A 20,099-nucleotide genomic window follows, 5' to 3' on the forward strand; every position below is an offset into this window, starting at 1 on the left:
GGTAAATGGATATCTGCTAATTAAATGCATAGTATGGTCTGTATACATTCAGCCTTCTATGTGTGTTCAGCTACTGTAGAAAGATTTATTTTTAAAAGCTGTAGTAATCAATCTCCAGGTTCTTTGAAAAATTGCCTCTGAGTTTAGTGCTTGCTATGAACTTCATTAAATATTTTATGTGGTCTGTGCCAATTAAGAACATTAGCATAAGAAGATATCTACCATGAACCAGTAACCTTAGGAAAAACAAATTGTTATGCTTTGAACATGAAAGCAGGGTTATTAACAAGAAGTGACTTATCAAGTGTACATAAAATGACCCGAACAAAGTGTGCGTCATCGTACATGCATGCCCTCATTTACCATCTGGTTTCTGTTTTATGACCCCTGCCATGGATTTATTTTGTGCTAGTGGACAAACAATTGAACAATTGGAAAACTCTTAAAAACACAAGCTGGAACGTAAGGATAGCTTACGGCAGTCTTTCATGTGGTCTGCGTTGTGTGCAGAAAAAAACACTTTACAGAGAAGATGAGTTGAACTGTAAACATTGCATCCTGATAATTCTTTCATATAGTCATATAGTTTTGATTTCTTTTACTTCCTTTCTCCAGATTATCCTTGAAGAAAGAAAGCTAAGAATGCAACCAACAATAAAGTGAAAAAGCTGTGCAGCTGAAGAAGCGTTCTTCCACTTGGTGAAAATGTCTTTTATTTTTTGACAACGATTAAAGAACAATGGGGTCAAACACACTTGGGAAGGCTGCAACATTGGATGAACTTTTGAATGCTTGTATCGAAATGTTTGGTAGGAGTTTTCAATGTTCTGCTTTGTTGTTCTTGAAATTCATCTTATAGCATAACCCCTGCAGTTCTCTGATTTAGCCAGTCTTTCCCTTGGCAAACAACATTTCTATTCTGTAAAATTTTCCGTGTTTCATGTTGTCCCAGAATCATGCAGGCCAGAATATGCATATGCATGTTTAAGCATATGCATACTGTGTTGCATTTTCTTCATACAGATAAAGCACGGCGTTGGGTATAGTGGTTTTAAAAGTGATGACCTTGATCAGCACAAGCATTTAGTTGAATTGTTCAAGGAGTTATTTCTGGCATTGTCTTGAGTGGTTACACAGCTGCTTTTCTGACCAGTTGTTATTCTGAAAGGTTTTCCAAATCATCATGCAATAACTGGAAATAATATGACTTAAGGCTCATGTAATCTTTCTACTCTTATTAAAATGTGATATACCAGGTCTGAGGGAAAGAAGTGATGAAATGGACTTTGATCCACAGCGCCATTAATCATGACATATGTCACCCTGCAGCCAGATGAGTTCATGGATGTGCTTAAATGATTTGAAATGGGGCCTTAATTCACAAAGCTACATTTCAAGTCTCTTGAAATGCAGGACAGCTTTTGATTTGAATGAGGTATTTTTTTTCCCTTGTGGAGAGAAACAAGCATATGAAGGTGAGAAAGATTAAATAATGAAGGGCCAGATCTTGCTACTGAATGTAGTGCATCCCTGTATACCCATTTTTGTAGACCACCACCATACGTAGTGCCCTAGATAACTGAGGAGTAGCAGAGCCCATATACTTGATGTCTGTTGGAAGTCAAGCCTCTCTCCCATGTATACACACTCTCTTGACAACTATAAATTTGTGTGTGGTTCGCATCTCATATGCACAAATTGAATATTGTCTGTTGAAAGAGACAGAAAATAGTTTAAGATTGTGGATGAGGAGCACTGATGGTCAGCCAGCCTGCCAGGAGGAAACTTCCTGTAGTCTCAGTGGCTATGTTGCAGAGACGCAAGGGTCTGTATGGCAGCTGGAGATAGGATCCAGCACCTCCAGACCTGAGGTGTTGCTTTGAAATTGAATTCCTTGAGGCAGATCCCCTTTTTAAACAGTCTAATATTTAATTGGACTGTTTAAAACTCCAATAAAACAAATACTTTTAAATACCCAGCACTACAATTTAGCAATATTTACCCCTAAAAAGCGTTTGCGTGCCTTGCTTTTGTTTCCTATTTGGTAGATAACCACCTAACATTTTCACTTTTTATACCTTCTATCTCCACTTGAAGAATACCAGCTCCTCTCTGTTCATGACTAGTTAATTCACTTGTTGCTCTTTTGCAGATGACAAAGGAAATCAGTGCTCCAGCCATTTGCCAAGAACCTTTCTTCTAATGCACCGCTGGTACCTGCCTTCCACAGAGCTCGCTGGCAAGCTTCTGTCCACATATCCTTTCAGGAAGTCTTGCAAGTCAGCATTACAATGTTGAAAGCAGATTGCTTCTGTGACTGCATATAAAAAATGTCAGTTAATTACTGACAAACAGAGTTGGGTTTTGTTTTGTTTTCACACTAGGAGGTGGAAATCTGGGAGCTTTCTTCTGCTATTGGTTGTAGACTTTTTCCATAAGTACAAGTTTGCTGAGGCATGCTTTCTTCGAATAAATGGAGAAATGTTGCCAAGATAACTTTTCAAATATACGCTGGCAAGCGTTGGACTAGTATGAACTACAGTGGTAGTTAAATGCCCACATGTCTTCAAAACTGTTCAGCAGAGTACTCAGAATAGTGTAATAGAGGCATTTTTGCTAGGGCAAAAGCCAAAATGGCAACTGATAAATGTTCTCTGTCTTAAGATGTTGTGAAAATGAATGAAATATCAGAGTATGCTGTAGTTACCTCTAGAAGTTTAATACCATTTCTTATTCAGCTAGTGTAGAGTCACAGACTGCTGTAGATAAAAACAACACTACCGAATCAAGGCACACAAAGGTTTCTTTAACTAGTCTACATATAGAGATGCCAGTGAGGAGAACTGCAATGAATTCAGATTAAAAATCTGTTATTTCATGAGGTAGGCATGCCTCTGTTTTTATGCTGCTGCAGATACTATTATTGTAATTTCTTTTTCTGAACTTTAAAACTAAACCATGGAAATATGCTTTTTCTTTCTTTTTCTTTTCTCTTTATTTTCTTTTTCTCTTTTCCTTGTCATTGTGAAGAAAAAGAATGCTCTTTCTTCCTTCCTCTGGACTAAATTATATCACTGCCAAGGAAGGGGAGAAGAGTACTGAAAGCAGGACTGATGAAGCCTTTTTCCCTGCTCTCATAGACATCAGAGGAGTGATCTTGTTTGCATGGCTATCATGGTAGAGCTGCCACTTAAATTCACATTTTCATTTCCCTGGAAAATCTTTTTCTGAGCACAGCATCTCCCTCTAGACAAAGGATAATTGCAAGTGTCATCTGGGTGCCCTGGAAATGCGAGTCGGGGCACGTGTGGGTGCCTTTTGTGTGTGTCACCCAATGCATCACTTTAATTTGGCATTTCAACAGAATGCTGCTGTGTTGTGCTCTGGTGAGTTAGCTGAAGGAAATTAGATGATAAAGTGCCTTTTGCGTGATGCCACCGATCCTTTCATTGGATCCTCTCCGCCCTAAAGCCTGTGGGTCTCAAATATACATAAGTTCTATTGATTAAAATGTGAGTATACCAGCACAGCCACTGAATATCACACCTAAATCCCTCAGTGTCTAAACCACTTTCTGTTGATTTCAGATACTGGATTTTGGAATTTCCTGCAGAATTTAACTTGGATCTTGGACTGATTCGCTTGACTGAAGAATTCCGAGAGTTAGCCAGCCAGCTCGGCTACGAGGATCACATCCATCTCATTGATATCTCCAGCATGTAAGGATGTCATGAGCTTCACCATCTTTCCCTCTATTCTCTGTAACAGCAGAATTCCAATTTTGTGCAAAACACAACAATATTAAGGGACATCCTGCTCTTGAGAGAGTAAATAATCATTTACAAACACCCTCTCATCTTCTAAATTTGAAGCAATTGAAATTCTAGTTGTAGTGTCACAGTAAATAGAAGACTTATTTATACATATGTATTTAATATAAAAGATAAAGAAATCATTTTTCTGACTGTTGAAAAAGCTAATGCTAATTAAATTACTTTTTTTTCTTGTAACTTTTCATACAGAATGACAAGCAATGCAGAGACCGGCACATTATGTAAATTTTATATTTTCCTATGGAAGCATTTTTATTCTTGCATCTGAAACCTGTTTAATTTTGCTGATGCCTTTCTGTGTTCTTTTTTCTATGATTTAACTGGATAATATTTAGTATCAACGTGTGTGATTTTCTTGCATCAGAGTGATTACACTACTATTTCCATGACTTCCCAAAAGTTACCTTTTAAACATAGCCAGGCAGGTTTCCATATCTCATGTGATATTGCAGATTTTCTTCTAAAATATGACATATTCAGAATGATTTTTTTTCTTTATTTAAAATAAAAAACGTCATAGTAATCTGGAAGGACAACTAATTTCAGTGAGGGTTGCAAGATTTTCTGCAAGAACAATGCCAGTGAAATCACATAAATGCAGGTTCCTAGATCTTCATTTTAAAATATTGATTTAGCAACCACTTTCCACTCTGTGAAGTGCCTTTACTGTATGTGGGTAGGAATTATTCCATTGCTCACAAGTAAATGATTAACCTTTTGATACACAAACTCCATACTGTTTTGGTAGCTGTTTGACTGATGGTATTTCTGCTGTTATTTTGTTTCATGGACTTGTGGTTTTACACAGTAAAAATTAATCTTTGATGTTATTCAAGTCTTCTTTTTCTTAATCACAGTTTTGTGTTACTTATTTTTTTTCTGGTCCCAAGGCACTTTCGAATTACAGCTTCCTGTATCATAGAGAAGAATACGTTGTCCTTTTGTTTCTATAGAAGCCTTCTATCACTTATCATGTGCAGTAGCACCTCTGAGTGCTACTGAGTGCCCTGAGTTCCTTACCCCTTATTGTGCACCTGAACATATCTTACTTTGAGTGTTTATTATGTGCTGGATGTCATAGCTCAGAAAAATCATGATCTGTCTCTTGAAAATTTTATGCAAACTGTAGGCTACACTCACTTGTACCCAAAGAGAAATGAGAAGTGTGCTTATTTTTCTGTTGCAGTCCTTCCTATGACTGGATGAGAAGAGTTACACAGAGGAAGAAGATTTCCAAGAAAGGAAAAGCCTGCCTGCTGTTTGATCATCTGGAGCCCATTGAGCTGGCTGAACATCTCACTTTTCTGGAGCATAAATCTTTTAGGAGAATTTCTGTAAGAAGCCCACAACTTTGTCACTTGCAATTAGGAGCATGTCCTTTAAGAGCGTGTTCATATGGTTTAATAGATTATTTTTACATTTCAGTGTCGTTAATCTTTATAATCCTTCATATGATGTACATAGCCATGGCTGCAGCAGCACTTCCTTAATCTTTTTCATGACCAATGATTTTAGTGACAGAATTCAATTTTGTAGAGAAATTCTGGGTGAAAATTGCTGCTAAAAGCTACTGCAGCCATGTGTCACAGTAGTTGACTAAGCTAATGTTACTGCTCAAAATATTCAGGTGCGTTTTTGTTTTTTTCCTCAGCAGAAAACAGTTAATTCCTTTTCATGAAAAAGTGGAATCTTTGCACTTCATAGTTTTTGAAGAGACTGAAATACCTATATAGCACTTCTCTAGACTACCTTCACTCCCAACTGCTTCAGAAACTGTCCTTTCATTTTTCGGCTTAGCATCAGAGGATAATTCAAGTTGGAAAGATCTCAGGAGGCCTCTAACCCAATCCCATACCCAAAGCAGAGTCAGCTCTGAGTTCAGTCCATGTTCCTCAGGCCCTTATTGAATTGGGTCTTGAAAGACTGTACAACTTCCTTTTCTTCCTGCTCTTAGGGCTCGGGTGATCCCCTGTCCTCCCACACTCTCTATTTCCTCATCAATATATTACCATGTCTGCTGTTGCATCAGCCTGATGCTCCTGACATTCAAAGACTGCCTGATCACACACCTAATGAAGTGTGCTTGTTACAGAATAGAGCATGGAATTAATAAATGTGTGTATTACCTCAATATAAATAATGTAGACAGCGTTCAGATACATTTAAGATATCTGTGCTGGGCTCTTTTCTGTGGCCTTTCATTTTCTAGATGATCTCTGTCTTGCATGGCTTGATAAAAATGGTTGTTTGCAACTAGAACAAATCTAGAAGACCTCCGTGGTTCCAGTTTTGGAGAAGATAGATATTGGTACTGAGGAAAATTCAGATACAATTGCTGCGCGTCCACACAGGATTGTACATAAGCAAGAGGCAAAAATTGATAAAGATGAAAGTAGCAGCTAAAGCAAAACAAATGAGTAAACCAAATGCCAACAGAAATGCTGATTTCTGCTTGAAAATGTCTATCTGAAAAGGGCACATGATGCTACTGTATCTGGTGGCAAATGGAAGCAAGCCTTAAGCTCTCAAGATGATAAGTTCTCTTCTGCAAAAATATGAGATTTTTAGAAAGAGTTTTCATGAAATAAAACAAGATCCAGAGCTAAGAAATGTATGTTTTTTGTTTATTTGTTAGTTTCAATAGAGGAAGGAAAAAGAGATCAAGGAGGAGTTAAAACCAGTCTAAATAGAATGTCTCTTTTGACATCCTTTAATAATGTTCAAAGGTTTATTACTTGAGACTTCAAATCATAGGAAAACACTCTATAGTGATCTGTGAAAAGCTAACCTCAAAGGTAAAGGGACAAGAACAAAAGGATTGGATTTCTAAATACGTTTAAGATATATTTGAATTCAGGTGGGAATTCCAGAAAGATGACTCAGACCTGCAATAATTGTTTTTTCTTGTTGATTTTTTTTAATTGTGAGTTAATTTTTCTGCTTGAATTTTGCTAGCTGAGATGTTTCTCTGCAACCAGTTAGAGTTAACTAATCTTATACTACCCTGTAATGTGAAGAAGTAGTTTGAAGTTGTGTTGCCTATTTGCTTGAGACAGGTAAAAAAAATGTTGTAAAAACAGTGCATTTCCAGGAAATAAAGTAAGGGCAGACATCAGAATACAGATTCTGAAAAACAAGCCCAGTATCTTTGACCCAATTTGCAGAGGAACTGAGAGCTGCTGCAGAGAAACAACTAGCATTTATGTGGAGGTGTCAATGAGTCCAGGTGACCTGGAATCTGCTTAGAAATGTAACAGTGCCACTTATTTTTGCAGGGTAGACTAAAGTGTTTTCCAAAAGTTATGTAATTGTAGACGATGATTAGTCTGAATCTTGTCTTTGAGCTTACCTATGAAAAATAAATAAATAAATGGACAGGGGAAGAGAGAAAGGAGAGTGGTAACTATAATAGAATAGGTAGAGCAGAAGTTATACATTAAATAATAAAAATAAGACCAAAAAATACTTTTAAGAAAGCACTGATGTGCATCAGGGTCTACTGATCCTGAATCTCAGTTTCTTTCTAAATAAGTGGAGCTTTGAAGGGGAAAAAAAAATTAGAGTTTCATTTTGATTCTTAAGTTGTCCATCATTTTACTGAAAATGTCTTTCTTCTGTTAGTTCACAGACTACCAAAGCTATGTGATCCATGGCTGCTTGGAGAACAATCCTACTTTGGAGAGGTCTATCGCTTTATTTAACGGTATCTCCAAATGGGTCCAGCTCATGGTTCTCAGCAAGCCAACACCACAGCAAAGGGCAGAAGTAATCACAAAGTTCATCAATGTTGCACAGGTGAGTCTTGTATATTAGTCTTCTTTCTTTTCTACATCCCTTGGTTTAGTCTGATTTATCCATGGTAGGATGTCTCCTTTAGCTTGTCTTGTGTGATATGGGATAGCTGCCACACGTATTTCTTTTATTTTTAATTTTTCGTGATCTATCTCTCCTGCAGAAGCTCCTTCATCTCCAGAACTTCAACACACTGATGGCAGTTGTGGGAGGTCTCAGCCACAGCTCTATTTCTCGCCTGAAAGAGACTCATTCTCATCTGTCTTCAGAAGTCACAAAGGTATGGTGGACTCCAGAATAAAAAACATATTGAGCAGAACATCCCCTCTTGGAGGTCTGATGGCTTCTGCAGTCCAGGTCTCACCAGCACAATATTTGGATCATGGCAGGGCATCCTAAAAGGCACTTTGGTTGGGTTTCTCTCGGTGGAGAAGGATCAGCTCACAGAGATCCTCTGCTTGATTGCCTGTGCTGGGGAAGAAATTAACGCTGTCAACACCCTGCCATGAGTTATGCTCATTTAAAACAGATTAAGGAAATGCTATGAATGCTTTCACAGGGACTTGCTTCTCTGGCTGTTTGTAGGACTGGAACGAAATGACAGAGCTGGTCTCTTCCAATGGAAACTACTGCAACTACCGCAAGGCTTTTGCTGACTGTGTTGGCTTCAAAATTCCTATTTTAGGAGTTCATTTGAAAGACTTGATTGCTGTCCATGTCATTTTTCCTGACTGGATAGATGAAAATAAAGTAAACATAGTGAAAATGCAGCAGCTTTCCATCACCTTGAGCGAACTGGTTTCCCTGCAAACTGCCTCTCATCATTTAGAGCCTAATATGGATTTAATTAACCTGCTAACAGTAAGTATTGTGCAAGTTCCAATTCACTTCCATTACACAAGTTCCAATTGACTTCTGTTATTCAGATGTTGAATGTCAGTACAAGAAAGGTACATGTCGTTATCTCATTTTTGTTTTAAAAGAGGAGACAACACAAAACAGAAAGTAATTCACATGAGATGTGAATAAAGTCAGAGAGAGTTTCATTGATGCAGTATGTGATGGCTGGGTGCAGAAACAGAAGAGGATTGCATCAATTATTTTTTTAAGAATGACAGAAAGAGAGGTGTATGTGTATGAGGAGAAGTAAAATCTAAGTTCTGACTGCTTAGAATTTAGGTTTATATATCCTGTGCAAAGATTAGATGATGTGTTTGCATGCTCACATTAGGGAAATTCTAACTTGGGAGTAATTCTGTTCTGGCTCACCTGTGCTTTGTATGAGGTACAGTGCTCTTCCTATCCAATAAATATACATGTTCTTGCACAATGTTGAACTGCTCCTGCAAAACAAAACAAACAAACAAACAAAACCCACAACAACAGCAACAAAAGGCCATAATTGACAAGGCTAAAAGAGCTTAATTTTAAGTCCCCTTTTTAATATTACATATTAAATGATATTTGATATTTCATTTCAAAACATACTGAAGCATGCAGCCTGAACCTACAGACCAAATCCTGCTCCTATTGAAACTTATTCCACTTAGCACTGATCTGAACTGTAGAAGCATTTGACCCAGCACTGTGGTTTGTTCAGTTTAGGGGCAAAAAAAAAAAAAAAAAAAAAAAAAAAAAAAAAAAAAAAAGACAGAACTGGAGAAACTTGAAGACAATAAACTTTTGTTATAAAAGATTTCATGTTGCACACAGATAAAAGCAAGCCACCTACTCATCTGAGAGCAGTCTGAAACACATTACATTAGGTAAAGGACTCTCTTGATATGTGATCATTTTATGCTGCTTCTGTTCTTGTTATTTCAATTTGTCTTTCAGATCCCAAATCCAGACTGAAAGAGAAGCTGTTTGCTGTCATTAAGTCAGTAGAATTCTTTTCTAAGTAAACTTAAGAAGCAAGCAACTAGGACAGATGTATGAACTAGGGCAGATTTGTGAACTTTTCCAGTGATTCTATTTACTTTGTTGGCTAGCATGAATTTCTTAAGACTGAGTTTATCTCCAAATTTCTTTTGTCTGGAAGCTGAACCTCTGCTTACGTTCTCATTAGCTGCTCTTCTTTCTTTTGGGTGATGGCTTGCATTCCAAAAGGAGCAGAAAGCATCATATTTTTCTAAAACTTTGTAGATTCATATCCATCATTGTATTGGTCTGAGTTCTTGTATTTTACCCGTTTCCCCATTTTTTAATATTTTTCTTGTTTTGTTTTCAGCAAAATGATAGAGATTTTATTTATACTCACATAATATTTTATTCAGTAGATTTAATTTACCAGGAGAAGTAATTGAGTACAATATGAGTACTTCTTCACTTATGACGCTCTTACGTATTTGTTCCTCCTATAGCTTTGCTGGCTTTGGTAACAATTGAACCAATCTGACCATAAATAATTGAAGCTGCATGCTGCAATATTGATTCCAGACCTAATCAAAGGTTAAAATTAACTAGTGACACTTTATATCTTTTATGATTCCATGGTAGTACCTGTTCAGCAGTGATGGAGACAGCTATAGGTCCTAAAACCTATCCAGGGAAATTCTTTCTACTTGTTTAATCATGTGGGAGTTTTGACTTAAGACAGCAACTCATGGAAGGATAAAAAAAAAAATTCTACAAGAGACCTCTTGGACCTGAACTTTGGTAGATCTCATAATATTATAAATATTCTTACTTTTTTCCAGCATCTAAGTCCCGTCCTCATTTATACCATACGAATACATTTCCGAACATTTTTTATAATGTTCTCTTGCACATTAATAGTGAACTTTTACAGAAGAAGAAATGCTTCTGTAAAAATGTTTGTTAATAACAAAGTTTTAAATTATAGGCTGGGGTCAGAAGAAGAGGAGAAGAAAGGCTGGGTTTGCATCCCAAAGCTGATAAGAACTGCAGGCTAAAAATACTTGACCTTGCTATGTGCAAATGGTCTTTTAGCAGATTTAGCCTCCCTTGCTGCCAAAGTCATCCCCAGTTTTCAGAGCATGAGGAAAAAAATATTAAATTTATAGCTATATCCTCCCACTCCAATATAAACTCTGTAAAAAATGTCCCATCTTTATGTTACTTAGAGGATCTCCCTTCCAAAACTAGTAAATGTGTACAAATGTGTGCAGTGCTCTGCGTCATTTGTGCGTCAATCAGCTGGCTCAACTATTTGTTCACTTCTTCTGTTTTCCCATTAAGCCGCTTCTATCCCTGCAAGCTTTTAGTAGGTGTTTTGTTCTGATAAGCAATGTGTAAATCTCTCATCGAGCCTGCCTTGCTGTGCTGCATTTTACGCTGCACTTAGCAAGTGCCAACAGCCTGGCCTGTGATGGCTCGACAAGTACATTGCTGGGTGCTGGTTTCCTAGTCCAACAACTTGCACTGTAAGATAAAATGGGCATTTCATGGACTAAGTGGGCAGGTGGGAATTTGCTCTGATCTTTCTTTTCCACAGTGAGGGAGCCTTGTCTGCTCCGGGCGAGCTGTTTTGTTTCAAGTGTTTTGGGAATGATGTTTGAGGAAGCTGTGTTAAGAGCTATGAGGTGATGGCTGGCTTAAAAACTGGGGCATAGGGCAGGGTAGTAAAGCTCAAGCCACTTGGTCAAGGGTTTTATAGGCATTTCCCAGGTGCTATTGTGCACATTGACCAAAAGGGCGAATGGGGGAAAAGAGAACTTAAATCTCTCTGACTTCAGGAGTAGCTGTTGCAAGGTCAGCTTTTAGGAAGGTCAGAGCTCTCTCTTATTTTGTGTGTCTGCATGCAGACTTAAAGTCTGCTCCCTCCTTTTCCCCCTCTCTTCTTAAAGTCAGCATAAAACATCAGCATCTAGCTCAAAGAATTTTAACTTTGATCACACACCTGAAGGAAGCCAATATTTTGCATGGAAGGTAAGATGCCACAAATAAGGCAAAACTTTGTTGTATGGAGGGCAGTGAGACAAACACCAAGTTTACTGGCACAAGAGGCTGCAGAGACTGAGAGAGAGCTTTAGTGATGTGAGTCCTCACTTGGTCGTGTGTAAACGAGACCAAGTTACATGGGCAAGAGACCTGAATGTGGCATGACTCAGCTGCCAGAAGGGAGCCAGAGCATGTTACACAAAGATGGACCAGCACTTTTGTGCCCATGCTTAGCACTCTTAGCCCATGCTCTTCTTCCTCCTGTCCTGAGTTATCACCCACACTTGTTCCATCCCCACTGACTGCACCTGGCCCTGGCCCATATCCTGGTATCTGAAATCTGGAGCCATGACGCAGAAGTGGTAAAAGCAGAAATAAGCACAGGCTCAGCAGTGCACCCAAAAGAAATAATGGCTTTAGTGACATTTTCACAATCAGAAAACTTATGTTTGGACACAAAGCTTAGGGGATTTTCTTACCTGCTGTGCAGTATTTCCACTTTTTATGATTTCACAATGTGAATAAAAGCTTGTGGGTAAATATTTCATCACTTTCTGTGGATTGGGAGTGGATCTCAATCTCTTAACTAGTCTACAGTGCATTTATACTGAGTTACAACTTATTTGGTGCCACCATTTTCTTCCCTGCTATTTTTAGGTCTCCACAGATATTTAACTAACCTGTTCTGAGACTGTATGCAAATGGCTGGAAAGTCCCATTCGTTTGTACAGTCTAGTGAAGAGAATGAGAAATATCTAAACAATCAAATTGAAAGTCACCCTCCCTAATTTTTCTTCAGTAAGTTCCACTTACAAAAATAAGCCATGCCTTTCTGATCCCCCTGCACCCTCCTCACCCCACACCCCAAATTGCTGAGGAAAAGAGGGCAGCAATGAAAGTCGGATTAGAATGGAAACCACCACCTGCTGCAAAGAGTGTCCTAGGAAAACTCTTAGTACACTTCATCTGTTAGCACAAAACTGTAGCTGAAATATAAAAAGACAACTTACTTAACTGCCCCATAGCCACTATGCCTGCATATTTTGTGCTAGAATTTGAAACTTCACTAGGATTTTGAAATGACACAATACTTGATGTTTGCGCGTTGTGCTTAATGAAGTGACATCTGCTGCTTATTACAAGGTGAGATAATTCAGGCAACGGACATTAAAACTCATTCAGTAGATATAAATGTATTTCTATCCCCAAAGGCTCCCAGACTGGTGATAAAACTGTGCTCTTTGGTAGCAGGGTGCAAGGCCTAACAACTCGTTCTGCTGTCAGTCCCTGTCTGATCTGACAGTGTCATTTGCTCCAAGTGAGTTGTGATTACTTACACTGCTAAGGAGCCTAAGAACACAGCCACTGAGTAAATAATACCCGAACAGTGTTTGTTGCTTGATCTGCATTATGTTTAGGACAGGTCCCCACGTTCCCCTGTGACAGCAACATGCCATGTGGCTGGGTGGATCTGCTGAGGGTCGGCTTTCACTGCTGCCCATGACCAAATTACAAAGCACAAAATTCAGTATAGTGTTATTGCTAGAAAGAATGAGTTATGCAAAATCCAGACACCCCTAAAGAAATGTGTTCACTCTTGAATGCAAACCTATCTTGGGAAAAAGGCACAGCCCTGTCTTGCTCATTGCATAAAATTTTGCCCAAGAGGAGGTGGTTCCTGGGACTGGTCCTGTTCCTTACTAACTCAACAATTCAGGTTTACCTTCTGTTACAGTCGTTTAGTCAGTAGTAATTCTATCTGTCTTCTGTAAAATATCCTTTTAACTCAATCTTAGCTTAACTGGAGATTTGGAAGGTGGTTGGTGACTTCAGATCATGTCAATTACTCCAAAACTAATTAATGCAGGGAGATGATCACAGGAAACGTGTGATGCTCGCTTCCTCTCACTGCATAGTGGTGATTGCATTTTACACCACAGATTACCTTTTTTTACACCACAGCGGTGATTACCTTTCTCCTTCATCACTTCAGCAGGGAGGAATTCACTGCAGACCTGCATCTGCATGAGACCACAGCTGCCAAAGCGAAAGCAAACGCATTCATTTTACTTCCACTGTATGCCCCTTCTCTTCTCTCAGCAAATCCTCTAGGGAAAAAAGATGAGTATATGGAAGAAAAATCTTTAGTTTATCTAAAAAAAAAAAAAAAAAAAAAAAAAAGAAGCTGAAAATGGCTGGCTGCTGCTCAGGGCTCCCCAGGGAGGCTCCTGCTGCATGGGCTGCTCTCTGTAAAGGGCCGCAGTAGTCCTGTGTGTCTTCATGAGTCAGATTTCAGCACATCATCTGCAGCACCTCCAGCCTCGTCCTTTTACAACCTGTTCCCTGCAGTTTTTATATTCACCAAATTACTTCTCTGTGATCTATCGCACCCACTGAACTGCTCAGAGAAAGCTCTTTGTGTGAGCATGATCCTTGGTGCCAGTTCTCTTTTGGCAAGGCCAACCAACACACAGGCCCTCTCACTTGTGCTGCAGGCTGTGACTGCCCTGGAGTACAAGGAGAGAGCCAGGCTCATTTCAGCAGTGCCCAGTGCCAGGACAAGGGGCAATGGGCACAAACTGGAGCACAGGAGGACCTCTGTGAGCACCAGGCAGCCCTTCTGTGCTGTGCAGGTGACAGAGCCCTAGCACAGGCTGCACAGAGAGGCTGTGGTGTCCCCGTCCCTGGAGACCCTCAAAAGGCACCTGGACGTGGTCCTGGACAGCCTGCTCTGGATGTCCCTTCTTGAGCAGGGCTTGGACCAGGTGCCTCCAGAGGGCCCTGCCAACCTCCACCGTCCGGTGATTCTGTGCTCAGCAGCACGGCTGCACCAGCTCTGTGAAGCTGCAAGCAGCTTCCCCATGTATCCTAAGCTCCAACCAGAAAAACTTCAGCATCAGTGGGAGGTATCTCTCTGCTAACAGCCCTATTGTATCCAACCCTGTCTAATAAATACTGCTTTTTTCCCCTGTTTTATATATATAGCTGTCCCTGGACCTCTATCACACAGAGGATGACATCTACAAGCTCTCATTGGTGCTGGAACCAAGGAACTCCAAATCTGTAGGTCCTCTTATACTGCGTTTTGTCATATTACTTATTTTGTCTGCATGCAATTGCCTGTATTTTTGAATGCCCATTAGTATATTTCATTATTCACCTTCATTTAAAGCCTTTTATTGTGTATGCTTGTGCAGTAAAAACAATCACTACAGGTTTTAATACACATTAAAAGTAAACAGTGAAACATGCCAGACTTCATTACTAATTATTTTGCCATAAAGTCTCTGGAAAACATAGTTCTGCTTTATGTGAAAACATCCTTTGTAAGCTTATATCAATTATTTATTGTGTGACCATTACTTCATTTTCTGGATGCTGCTGCAGTTACGTAAAACAATACTGAGTCCAAAGATGTGTCTTAGGTAAGCCATAGCACTAGCTGCAATGTTGTAAAAACTGTTTGCAGAATTGACAGTATCTTGGGCTCTCAAGTGATGTCTGAACACCTCAGAACAGTTATCTTCTTATCTTTTAGTAGGTGCAACTAAAAATAACGCTTCATTGATGTATTTTATATTATGCTTTGCAAGTCTGAGGTAAATCTCTTAATTAGTAGTTGAATTTGTCATTTAAAGTACTACTGTCTCTCCTGTTGTCGATGTTTGTATGATGCCCTGTGAGCATTTCTTTTGGTGCACTAACACCCTTATTACATTCAGCACATGATCCTCTCAGGCCGAGCTCTCCCAGTCCAACGCCAGCAGAAACTGAGAGTGACTGGAGATGCTTAGGAGCATGTGAGAGCAGCATCCAGCAGTGGGAGGTCTTTCTCTTCAGTGTTTTTTACTTTTTTGAAGTTTTTGTAGAAGCAAGCAAGGAAGCAAAACCCCTTAGATTTCAAGTATCAGACTTCGCTGGCTTTAAGGGTGGTTCATCACTCTGGAGCACCTTGAGGACTATCTGTGTGCTCTTAGCAGGGGGTGAAGAGTAACACTGAACAGTTCCATAGTCAGCAATAATTCAGTCCGAACAACTGGAATTTCATTACCGAGTCTCCAGTCTTTGTTGGATACGATTTGGCCACAACTGTTCCCATTTATCACAGCCATTCTGGCTCCCTCACCACTTTCCATCACTGCCAGCAAGGTTGCACAGTTACAGCTCCGGGCTGTGGGAGGACTAATGAGTCACTACCTCCAGTGAAGAAAATTACCATGTTGCTGCCTCAATCTTAAGCCTCAGCTTAAAGGACAAAAGCAATAGGTACAGTGCTGTGGATTTTAACAGTTCCCAGCAGTTGGTGGAGACTTCTGTGATCAATGAATAACCAGGGACATTTCAGCTGCTACAGCACCACAATGGGTAACAAGCTATGGCTGGATCTACAGAAGCCAGACTATTTGAAGTGTACATCTCTGTGCTTCAGGTCCCAATGCACACAAAATGTTTTGAAGGGGAAAGAAGCTGTAGACCTTTTGTGTGTGGAAAAATTTGTCGAAGGAGTCAGGACAGTGTAGTTGTATTATTACAAGCACTCCAGAATTTATTGCTGGATGGGCACAGTCCCCACACTGGTTGCTGCAGTCATGTTCCAGGCAAAGTGTGTGCTATCCATTAGCATGTGTGCGTGGTGTCAGCAGGAGCTTGAGCAAGACTTTAGTTATGCTAAAACTGGAAAGAGACTCTTCAGTCAGTGTGGCAGCCTAAGGAAATTAATTAGTGGGGACTGACTGCCAGCTGTAGCATGGCATCGCCCTCTGTCACACTGTCACAAAGCCCTGCTTTTCCCTGTTTGTTTTTTGTTTGTTTGGTTGGTTGGTTGGTTTGGTTTGTTTTTTATCTTTTTATCTTTTTTTCACCAGTACAACTGTTTGCTAGCAGGCAGCCCTGCCCAGCAAAGTTATGCCACTGAGGACACACTAACATGTTTTTTGCTTCTGAACGAGATTGATTTCAGTGCCAAAATATTGGCATCAGCACCATAAATAAATAAATAGTTAAAAAATACTGAATGAAAACTCAAATTAAATAGCTCAGAAGAAAAAGGAAGGCAGGAATGCTCCAGTGGATTTGCTCTCTTTCTGCCACTGTACACATGGAGCAGCAGTACTTAATGGCCCTCTGTGAGGATGTGGTAGTCTAGCACCGCTCCCACACTTTGCTGCTGATGCCCTTAGTCCCATTAGTCTAGGTATTTTTTAAGAGAAGGAGCACATCAAATTTCTTCTCTGACCATATCTGCAGGAACATCACAATATTGGCATGTTAAGTATTACCATGTACCATGCTATCTTTAAAAGACTGCTGCTTTTCCATGCATTTTTAGAGCAAAAACACTTACCAGCAAGCTGATCCATCACTGTGTGGTGTCATTCATTTTAGGATTAAAAAGTCCTGTAAGTGCTATTGGGATATAGAGCTGGATGTTCAGGTTCACTGTTTTTTTGTTGTTAGAATTGAACTCTGTGGATATAGGGATTTTTTTCTTCCTAAGCTTACCTGAGCAGATGCGTATAGTGAGTCAAGAGACACTGAGGAACTAATAAAAGCTGTTGTGACCCCTGAAAAGGGAAAAGCCAAATGAGTAAAGCAAACCATTAACACATCCTTCTTTTTTTTTTCTACCAAACACAGTAAAGTATGACTTTGTGACCATTTTTCATCTCAGTGTGAAAGTCTACAATATCTTTATTATACCCAGTAATAGCTATAACATTTTTAGATAGCTTAATTACCTCTCTCTGAACTCCCACCAATTAAAAAAAGGACATGTGGGATCCAGATTTATGGCTCATCAGCTAACACAGGCAGATTGTGGGCCATCTCCTGCTCTGATCCAGACCATGCTGAAATTTTCCTGCCTGATGCTCCTTCCTTGGCCAGATCCCCAGCCGCAGATGTAGGACAATGCCAGGCTGTCTTGCAACATTTTTTGTGCTGACTGGCGATTTTTGAAGCCTTACCTGAAACTGAGATCAGGTTTGTCCTCTATCTTCATCTTGCTGCGTGCCAGAGCTGTTCCCAAAGCACCATGGCTGCGTAGAGTGAGTCTGTGTATCAGCTGAGCTGCCAGCTAACCTCTGTTTTTGAAGTAAAATAGTCTGGCTGGTCTTATCATAGCCAGGTGAATCAAGCCATGCCTCCTGGCTTGTAGTAGATTCACTTACATCCCTGCCTGGCAACATTTAGTTCTTATTCTACTTCGTGCAGTGCCTCGACTATAAATCAGTGGGGTTTCTGTGCACCAAGCACTCAGAGACCAGCATTGACATGCAGTCCTTCACACAACTCCTGTGCACCCTCCCTTTATCCAGGTCACCTCATGCTGCTGAGCTCCTTGGGGGCTCTGTCAGGATGGAGAAAAGCAGGTTTCTGTGCTATTTCTGATTCCCATTGTGTGCAGAGACCCTCCTTCCTGCCTGCTTCCTCCGAGTCGTGTAGCTGTTGAAGCTGGTTCCAGCACTTGTGCTGCTTGTAACAGGAAACTGGATTTCGTAATTCAGGTTCGAACATCTTTGTGTTTGGCTTGTCTCCCAGCAGCCTACCTCCCCGACGACCCCAGGCAAGCCAGTGGTGCCTCTGGAGTGGGCATCTGGAGTGGTACCCAAGCCCGACCCAACAGTCATTAACAAGCACATAAGAAAGTTAGTGGACGTAAGTATTTCAAAGAATTTATTGGCCAAAAGGAACAATAGCTTTGATACTGTCATCATTGCAATTAATTTAATTAGAGGTTTTCAAGGAATTGTTGCAGTTGAGATGAATTTCAGATATCTGATAATAGATCTGAACTTTTGCTGATACCTTCGGAAATATTTTTCTATTTCAGTCCTGGAATCAGAGGCAGCAGATTTCCAGAGTAAGCAGATTTCCAGATGCAAACAAGCAAACTTTCAGCAGCATCCAAACCTGGCTGCTGGGCAATGGGTTTGATTAGCAAACAGAAATCGAAAGGGCAAAGCTGAGTTGTTGCAGCCCTAGCTGCTCAGTTAATGTCTGATGACAGACATTACAACAGCTGGAAGCAAAAACACTCTGAAACAAGGACTCACACATTGCTAGGTCCAGAGGAGGTCTCCAGAAACCCTCCCCTGTACCAAGCATTGCACTGTGCTGATCTGCTGGCAAAAGACAAGGTTTTTGATGTCTGCATGTTAAGTGCCTGGTGGCCAAGCTGTCCAAAGGGCACAGATCAAATCTACTGCTCAGACCAGTATACCCAAAACAGACTTTATTTTTATTTATTGATTTATTTACTTATTTATTTACAATAGAAACTGATTATCCAACATGCCAAGGTTAAAATGACGTCCTTGTTCACTAAGGAGCCACCTGGGAGACAGCAAATGCTGACTGGCAAATTCAGTGTTGGCTGGTGCTTTCCCAAGGATGATGACTCCTTGGAAGCCCTCCTCCGGTGGAGGTGCTGTGTCTGCCCTCTGGGTAGTTCCTTGCTGGGGAAACACCTGCCAGTTTTGCTGCCTTGTTTGGAGCCTCCTCGTGAGGCTCAAAGTGTGCTCAGTGACTTCAGTGAGTGCTTAAGGAGTACATTATTATACTTCATTGACTCCCACTGGATTTTGGAGATCAAATTTTAAAGTAGAGCTGGATTGGAATGACTTGGATTTTTTTTCCCTTTATTTACTTCTACATCAGTGCAGTCTCTCTGCCTTTTTTTGTTTTTCAACTTGTCATTTGACTGTCCAGAGCATATTATGCATGGTAAAGACAGTACTGTCTTGTTATCACTTTGAAAATCTGGGCATGAGGTTACAGCATAATTACAGCTGGGATCTTGCAGCCTCAGTTTGGAAGGTGACATGTTAGGTGATGCAAACAAAACCAGGCACCATGAGGGCCCTATGGAGAGACTGAGACCTGTTGTGTCACTGTCTGCGGGACTTTCAGTGAGGAACCGGGAAGGTGTTAGAGATAATGAAGCAAGATATCCTTCTGCTTTTTACAAATCAATAACTAACTCTGGGAGGAAGTATTAAATTCTGATCTTGTCTGTGTTACAGGTCATTAATTGGGGTTATGTAGTTAAGGTAACAAAGCCTTCAGTCTCTCTCAGACTACAGATACATTTTGCAATTTCATCTTTGTGTGTGCTTTTTTTGTTTTGTTTTGTGTTTTGTTTGTTTTTTTTTTTTTGCTTGCTTGCTTTTCCTCCTAATGTGGGATGCCAGAAGTGCATGTGCTATTTCAGTGTTGCTTTTGTCAGTGCCATATGTTGATAAATTCACCCCACATCCCAAACTGTCTGATATAGCTTGTTTAAATCACAAGTCTGTTGCAACTCCTTAATCTTTCCAGAATGTGGTGGGCAAAAGAAATGCAGGCCCCCATTCCACAATTTTGGCCTGGTTTGGGACATATGAGCTTGAGTCTCACAGAATTAAAGCATAGTTTGGGGCTGTTACAGATACAGCTCACCAAAAGGCCCACCCTGTACAACTGTCTTTGTTTTGCCAGTCTTTGTCATTTACCAGCTGCTTTGAGTTGGGTCTTAATGTATTGTATTTAATACTAGAAGTGCTGGATACTGCTTGGTTGTGCAAACTGATT

General features: G+C 40.1%; 1 protein-coding gene across 11 annotated transcripts in view; it reads left to right on the forward strand.

Annotated features, from left to right (window-relative positions):
- Positions 1-20,099, forward strand: part of RASGRP3 (RAS guanyl releasing protein 3) — a 54,743-nt gene that overhangs the window by 24,679 nt on the left and 9,965 nt on the right. For 10 of the 11 annotated variants that reach the window (XM_068676486.1, XM_068676490.1, XM_068676492.1 and 7 more), the window contains 10 exons: positions 616-809; positions 2,153-2,253; positions 2,818-2,882; positions 3,588-3,719; positions 5,020-5,167; positions 7,455-7,628; positions 7,789-7,905; positions 8,211-8,486; positions 14,514-14,591; positions 18,069-18,185. In XM_068676486.1, coding sequence (XP_068532587.1) covers positions 740-809; positions 2,153-2,253; positions 2,818-2,882; positions 3,588-3,719; positions 5,020-5,167; positions 7,455-7,628; positions 7,789-7,905; positions 8,211-8,486; positions 14,514-14,591; positions 18,069-18,185 — 1,278 coding nt within the window. In that variant the 5' untranslated portion in view covers positions 616-739. The remainder of the gene's footprint in view (positions 1-615; positions 810-2,152; positions 2,254-2,817; positions 2,883-3,587; positions 3,720-5,019; positions 5,168-7,454; positions 7,629-7,788; positions 7,906-8,210; positions 8,487-14,513; positions 14,592-18,068; positions 18,186-20,099) is intronic. The other variant, XM_068676494.1, reaches the window with a different exon arrangement.

The sequence above is a fragment of the Anas acuta genome, chromosome 3, assembly GCF_963932015.1.
Source record: "Anas acuta chromosome 3, bAnaAcu1.1, whole genome shotgun sequence".
In the NCBI taxonomy this organism is placed as follows: Eukaryota; Metazoa; Chordata; class Aves; order Anseriformes; family Anatidae; genus Anas; species Anas acuta.